The following is a 7,920-nucleotide window of genomic DNA, read 5'->3' as shown; positions in this document are numbered from 1 at the left end:
AACCACAAAGGTTCTCCCATTGGACCATGAGAAATTTAATTACACTAACAAAGGTTCTAAACTTCTCAAATCACAAAATTAACTATTAAATTATTTATTAGAACTCGTAAGGGGCTCTAACCATTGGAGTTGCTCTGAAAGATTTGTTGTGGAGTCTCTCCAGATAAATCAAAGATTAAGAAACAACCAGACAAGCCTAAGAAGTAAAGCTTGGATTCCTTGTAAACCACGTCAACACAGCCTGCGGTTTTGGGAAGTTGAGTCCAGGAGGTGTCTCTCTTCTTTGAATAAACAACACACAAGTCTCGAAGTCCCCATATAACAACATAATCGTTGGTTCTCTCATCAATCCAAAACACAGGGGTTCGTATACTAATACCTTTGTACACCTTTTCGTTGGGACTTGTAGTACGTAACTCATAACCATCTAGGGTTCGCTCGACCTTTACCATTCCAAGCTGTGACTCCACGGAAGGTAGATTGATTCTCTCGTTGGTAAAGAGATTCACAACGTAGAGACTACGTAGAGGGTGTCGCATCAAGAGCCAGCTTCCATAGGTCGATATACAAAAACTCTTTGCAAACTCCAAACCAAGATCTTGTGTCTTGTAACGTTTGTCTCTTTCCTCTGGATTGAACAACGTGCATGGATAATTGTTGTTGTTGTTTTCGTCGTCTTCAGGGAAGAGAATCAACCAATGGATCTGACTTTTAGCTCGTTGGAAATTTGGAACTTTTATCCGAGATCCGGATTCGATGCGTGATCCGATCCGGATCCGATCCGAAAATCCGGATATCCGGAGAGGCCGAATCCGGATCCGGATAGTAAAATGTTGGATCCGTCAAAGCCGAATCTGGATCCGGATATCTTGATTTTTTAGTCCGGATATCCGGATCCGTAAATTTTATTAATAACTATTTCAAAAATAGTAATATCTCTATATAAAAACTAATTTTATTTAATATATTTTTATTTTTATAATAGTATATATAAATTTTATGTAAATTTTGTAATATTATACATAGAAATAATTAAAAATTATTTTTTATTTATTTTAAGGATCCAAATCCGAATCCGGATATCCGCTGGGTATTATAATTTTTAGAAGGATATCCGACATCCGGATATCCGCGAACCCCGGATCCGAATAAGGATAGTAAAATTATGGATCCGCCGGATAAGGATCCGGATCCGGATATCTTAAAATTATCCGGATACCCGATCCGTCCCAGGGCTACATGACAGAACTGAAATTGGATACAGATTAAATGTTGTTTTGCCTTTAGACTCCGGAAGTTTCCGTCTTTCTCTACCTAGACTAGGAATACATTGATTTTCTAAAATTTATTATCTTACACAAATTAGCGGTGAAAATTATTAATGAAAAATTTACTAAAATAGTCTTTTTTTTTTTTTAGTTTATTTTCACAAAAATAGCTATCAAGTAAGAAAAAAACCAAAATAAATTTTATTAAAGAATAAAAATAGAGAAATATCCTAGTATATCACTAAAAAAGTTTTTGTCACAAATATAAACTCTAAAAATCAAAATGACCAAAATATTTCATTAAAGAGGTAAATATACATTTATACCCTAAGGTTAACTAATCCAAACCTTAGGGTTTAGAGTTAAGGGGTGGGGATTTGGGATTGAGATTTAAAATTTTAAAAAATAAAAAGTAAATTTTAAAAATAGTTTCAAATAGTATTTTCGAATTACAAAAAGAAAATTAAAAAAAAATAAAAAAAAAAATTGGAAAAAAATATTTCAAAAAAAAGTTCGAATTTGAAAACATATAATCTAAAACTATAAAAAAATTATTTTTTATTTTATTTTTTTTTTTATTTTTTTTATTTTTTTATATATCTAGGGTATTAGTGTTATTTTACCTATTAAATGAAATATTTTGGTCATTTTCCTCCTTGTGGTCTATTTTTGTGACCAAAACTTGAAAATTGTCTATTTAGGAGAATTTCCCATAAAAATACATTTATACCCTAGGATTAACTAATCTAGATTTATGATTTAGAGTTAAGAATGAAGTTTTGAGAATATAATTTTAAAATTTTAAAATTTTTAAAATAAATATTAAAAAATTTAAAATAAAAAGTGAATATTTTGATCATTTTTCTCTTTGAATATTATTTTTGTGACAAATAACTTTCAGATAGAATTGCCGATTATTAATTTATCAAATTTATTAATTTAGTGAATTTCTAGAATTTCTACGGTAAACAATCTAACAAGAAAAGCTAGCATGTAACCGTATCAATATCGTTAATAAGAGTAAGAGATCAAGAGGAAGATCCGACCATGGTTTGGTTGTATCTCCCTGTGGGCTGTGAGATGATCATAAGAGTTAGGGTTATGCTTTTCCTCAGTGGGTAACGTGGAAGAAACGGGGGAGATCGATGTTATAAAATAGAGTTTTCTCTGTTCAGTGAAAATTGGGCTTTTCGGTCCAGTCTTTATAGGCCACTGTTTTTTTTTGTAGTAAGGGTTTTGGAGGATTTTTGGAGGGCACCGCTGATCATAAGGAGAAACATATCTGCCACTATCGTGGAATAAGCAGATCTAAAAACTGTCTCATCAATTCATCAACACTCATGTAATTAATGATGGTTCTCTGATTATCAGTTCGGAATATGCCAATGCTCAGAAGCAAAATGTTTGCGAACTAGCTAGTAAACTAGTTGTCGAATTAAAGGCTTTTAAGTTTTATGGTAACTGCTCTTAGCTACTCTTTATAGGAGGACTATACAAGTGCTTTTCCTTGTTATTAATCGTTGTTAGGCATATGTGAGTTACTAGTTATAATATCCCTTGTCATTCCATCTATGTTTTGACCCAACTTTTATGTAATCTGTTCTTCTACTTTCTCAAACTTTTGCATCAAACAATCATATATGATGGACAAAGGATAACTTATTAGGTGAAATATTAAATTTAAATTAGTGGAAGACTTATATAAGTAAAACCTTTTATTCAAAATAAGGACCATTAATATAGTTAAAAAACATTGCATTGACATCATAATATCATGCATGTGTAAAACTTGGTAAGAACCATTGAGCTGTAGAGAACCAAAATTTAGAACAATCAAATTTGTGCAGCAGCTCCGTTTTGTGTGTCTGAAGATGGAAAAGAAAGAGATCATTTCTGTCTTTTTTATCATCACAGACGCTGAAATAGATGGAATTTGCAATGAATCCATAAGTCTCAATGGCGAGCACAGTGATGCCTTGATCAAAAAGCATCGACTCATTGCCCAAAGAATTAACCAGTTGGTGTTCCCTCAGGTTCTCTGAAGAATAAACCTTGATAACCAGGAATGACCATGTCATAGGTATAGATCTCCATATTTTCTGAACCATGAGGACGTTTCCTGTTACTGTCTGCAACAATGCGCAACCGACTACTTATTTGACGACTATGGACGCTTTCCACTTTCAGTTCTCGTTGGAAGGTTTGCTGTGGAGTCTCTCCATAAAAATCAAAGATACTGAAATAACCGCAGCAAGTTAAGTAAAGCTTGTGATCCTTGTAAACCATGTCAAGACAGCTAGAAGTATCAGGGATTTGCTTCCAAGAGTTATTTACTTTAAGTTAACTACGCTGCATACAACAACATAGTCTTTGGTTTTCTCGTCAATCCAAAACAGAGAGGATAGTTTCCTATTCTTTGGTTTGGTTCGCTTCTCCTTTGTCACCCCAAGCTGTGACTCCAGAGAAGGTAGAATTATTCTCTCGTTGGTAAAGAGATTCACAATGTGGAGATTATAACAAAGATCATGCATCAAGAGCCAACTTCCATAGGTTGCTTCACAAACACTCTTTGAAAAATCCAAACCAGTGTCTTGTGTTTTGTAAAGTCTTTCTTTTTCCTCGGGATTGAACAACTTGCAGTAACTGTTGTTTTGCTCTTCGGGGAAGAGAATCAGCCAAGGGGTGTGATTCTTTTTGGGTACTGATTGTCTCGAAGAAGAGAGCCAAGACGAACACACGGATTTAGCTCGTTGGAAATCAACAAAGCCAAGCCGCTTGAACACCATATTCAAGAGATCAAGAGGAAGCTCCGACCATGAGTTGAGACACTCGTGAGAATTAGGGTTTCGCTTCTTATTATCCTCCATGGCAAATATTGAGAGCCGCAAGAGAGGGAGTCTCTGAAAGAGTATTTAAATCCAAACGATTGAAAGAATCTTGTATTTTAAATAGGTGATTATTATCACACAAGTAATAAAAGGGCAATATACTTATGGGAGAGGACGTCCACGTCGAACAATAAAATCTACCAATCAGGAGATCCTTTTTGACACGTCATCTCGGCTGTGGGTTGTTGGGCTTCGATTTTTTTTTTAAAAAAGACATAATGTTAATGTTGTTGACCCAGTAAGCCCATCTCCGTTGTTTGGCTTCTTCTTCACGCCGTTCGCGATCTGAGAGGCGAGAGATTCGACGTTTCCCTTTCTCTTTTCTCAGACCCCATTTTGCTAGATCTAATCGTGAGACCCTTTGCTTTTCCTCTCTTTGTTTCCGTTTCACGATCTAATCCACGATCAATCAATATGTTCCCCACATCCTTTCTCCATTTAATCTGATTTATGGATTCTCTCATCCTTTCGCGTTATGATTTCATTTATAAAACTTTTACTCCGAGTTTTATTTCGATCAAACTTGGATATCGCGATGAGTTCGAACAGAAAATTCACGTTGTACGGTGATCCGAATTCGAAGAAACAAAGAGGCGTTGGGGCTGACTCCTTTCCCGGAACGAACAAGTCCATCGGCAAACACGGTGGCTCTTCCAGCCTCTCGATCGGCGATCCCCATTCGAAGAAATCCAAAGGCGATGCGTCTGTCTCCTCTCCCGGTCTGAACAAACCCATCGGCACGACGGGTGACTCTCCCGGCGTCCCCACCGGCATATCTAACTCGAAGAAACCTAATGGTAAGTGAACCCGTGTCTTTCGTTATCTTATTATAAAATCTGAGGCTTTGTGTTTTCTCAGACAATGATTACGATCATATTTATTCCGCAGGTCCGATAGTTGAAAGGGCGAAGACAGGTGTATCCTCCGGCGTTAAGGGCAAAGCCCCTGTCTCCTCTGACGTCAGGGGTAAAGCTATTGTCTCTGCCAACGTTGTGGAAGTGATGTTCTTCAAAGATGTGAAATTCGGTCCTCATGAAAGCGAGGTGAGGTTTCGGTTGATCCACTTTTGGGAAGCTCGAAATGTTCTGACGAAGATTCTTCTCGGTCTCGAGATGATTCTCATCGACGAAGAGGTATAAACCGAGTTATTTTTTATGTTATAAGTTAACAAATTGTTTAAACTACATGCTAATGTATCATTTTAGATACAAACTTATCTGTCTATTCCTACTTGATATTTTTTAGAATCTAATATATATTGATGCACTTATTTTAGAATTGAATGTTCGTGCTTGATAGTTTAACCACATAAGCTAATTCTTTTTACTGTCTCGCTTTTTGTAATCATTTGCTCTACGTTTTAAGATCAATATTTATATCAACAGGATCGTTTTTGAACTTATTGATTTCATATCGACTGTTGAGTATCTTTAATATCTTTGTTCATCTTTCCAAAGATTTCATGTCTAGCTTTTCTAATATAACTCTTTAATGTTGTTAACAGGGAACTGTTATCCAGGGCTTCATCCCATCTGCAAGGATGGAAACTTATTTGCCACACATGAAAGCGGGTGGCATTTACAGACTCAACAATTTTTTCGGTTCTAAAAATAAGACTCTGTACCGAGTAGCTGAGCCAAGTGTCATTATCACCTTCTCATCGACATCTGCCCTCTCTGTTCTGGAGAACAGTCCGGTTTGTTTCCCTGATGACCGTTTCCGGTTCCATGGATATGAAGAATTCGATGCTGCCTGTGACTTGAAAGGAGATCTCTATGGTAAGTTCTCACCATCATTCCACCCCATCACCATTTGTATACGATGATGTTTAGTTTAGTTTTGGGTTTGTTCATTCTTATATATATAGGTTTCATTGCTGCGAATATAGTATATAAAGTATTGACTTTGAATGGTGTCTTTTGCAGACTATGTTGGCCACATCAAACTTGTGAATGGGCAGGTTCTCAATGACAGTCTCGTGCTAGATGAAGCCGAGATAGCTTCAGCCCGCCGCGTTTTGCTTCATGTTCAAACACATGAGTAAGCTAATACATATCTTCTTCCATTTCATATATTGTTTCTCTTACCACGCGTGGTTTGGATGTTGTAGTGGCCCCGTTATGAAGCTATACCTATGGGACAAAGCTGCTTTGGACTTAAGTGAAAAATTTAAAGCATCTGGAAGAACTGCAAAAGTTATTTTAGTCACCACGCTAAACCCGAAACGTTTTGGAGGTTTGTATATCAACTTTTTTTTATTGTTTAAGAAGATACATAGGATGGTTAATGATTCTCATCTGGTTAGTTTACCTTTGAGGAATAGAACTGCAATTGATTGGATTTGTAATTTAACAGCTTTGAGCATTTGTAAAGTCTGTGAAGAATTAGGTGTTGAGTAACTCGATAGGTTCTGGGTATCATAAATTATAGATGTGTGTAGTCTCTTCATCTCATTTTATAAAGATTTTTGATCTGTATTACATCATTGGAACTGGTATACGTGCCCTATTTCTATCTTCCATGACTCCATCATGGGTATTTATGGACAGTGATGTCCAAGCAACCCGAGATTATCTCACTTGGTAAGCATATTGTATTTACATATCCTTCATTGTTTTCCATTATAGTACTTATGCTTTGACATTGTTTTCAGGTTGGTCTCAAACTCAGATGTCGCCAACAGAGTTGATGCAGACGTTGTCACTAAGACTGAGACAGTGACCATAGGCGAACTCTTTTCCTATATGAAGCAAGCAGCTGCCAAGGTAGTTTATTACCAATGGATAACACATTAATTATGATAGTCTTTGTTTCTCATTTAATTTTTAAACATTTTTGCAGATTGCTTAGTTGCTGATGTTGTGCACGGTTCAGGCTGGTACTACATAGGCTGCGTGTGTGCCACACTAAGGCAACCAAAGGGCCTACCACCCTTATGTGTAAGAAGTGTGGGAAAAGCGATATTGTCGGTGTTGCACAGTAAGTGAACCAAATTTGCCTATACTCATCCTTTCAAAGTATTCATTATTAATCTGCTCATGACACAGGTTTCTAGCCAAGATCTCTGTGTACGATAAGAGTGACCAGGCATTTTTTTTTTCTCCTTGGTGATGCTGGTCATGAGTTGACTGGAAGGAAAGCCTCTGAATTGGTTGAGAGCTATTTCGAGGTAATTACAGACCTGTCTGTCTTTGTTATTTGAAACTGTATTCTTACAAGATAGTTAGAAATGTGTAGTGACAACTGTTTAAATTTATGTTAGGTCAATGAGAGTGTAGGAGATGATCACATAGTTCCAGTGCCTCAAGCTCTGTCTGATACCATAGGACAAACTTGCAAGTTCATTGTGAAGGTCTCAAATCACAATTTGACTGGCAAGACACAATCTTTGACTGTGACAAAGGTGCTCCCTTCAGAAGCTCCAGAACTTGAAGGCGAGTTGGAGGAAGATGTGATTGTCCCAGCCGCCCAGAAAACTTTGGATGATGGAGGTGCTGAGGATGATCCTTCCATGGACTCTAATGGTGAGAAGGTGAAAAGAGCTGCTGAAAATGATGAAGCAGAGGATCCTAAACGAGCCAAATGTGGTTAGGATGTTTTAAGTGATGGTACTTATGGTTACTAGACGTTTATGCTTTTTTTCTTTTCAATTTCAAACTTCATCTTTGCAACAATTGAATGTCTTTCTTAAAAACTCTTTTGGTTAAACTTATGTTATTGCCTTCTTTTTAAGTGTGATTTTGCTCCATATATTTGTTGCGATA

General features: G+C 36.5%; 1 protein-coding gene and 1 pseudogene across 1 annotated transcript in view; both read right to left on the bottom strand.

Annotated features, from left to right (window-relative positions):
- LOC106330867 (probable F-box protein At4g22165) overlaps window positions 1–2,610 on the bottom strand; it is a 4,997-nt gene extending 2,387 nt beyond the window's left edge. The window contains exons 1-2 of the mRNA XM_013769272.1: window positions 2,585–2,610; window positions 122–708 (exon numbers count right to left, since the gene is read on the bottom strand). Of these exons, the coding sequence (XP_013624726.1) occupies window positions 122–708; window positions 2,585–2,610 (613 nt within the window). The remainder of the gene's footprint in view (window positions 1–121; window positions 709–2,584) is intronic.
- A 430-nt stretch (window positions 2,611–3,040) lies between these two features.
- On the bottom strand, window positions 3,041–4,135 carry LOC106302896 (annotated as a pseudogene).
- Between the last annotated feature and the right edge of the window lie 3,785 nt (window positions 4,136–7,920).

The sequence above is a fragment of the Brassica oleracea genome, chromosome C1, assembly GCF_000695525.1.
Source record: "Brassica oleracea var. oleracea cultivar TO1000 chromosome C1, BOL, whole genome shotgun sequence".
Classification (NCBI taxonomy): domain Eukaryota; kingdom Viridiplantae; phylum Streptophyta; class Magnoliopsida; order Brassicales; family Brassicaceae; genus Brassica; species Brassica oleracea.
Note: the sequence above shows the minus strand (reverse complement) of the source record. Positions and strands in the feature narration are given on the sequence as shown.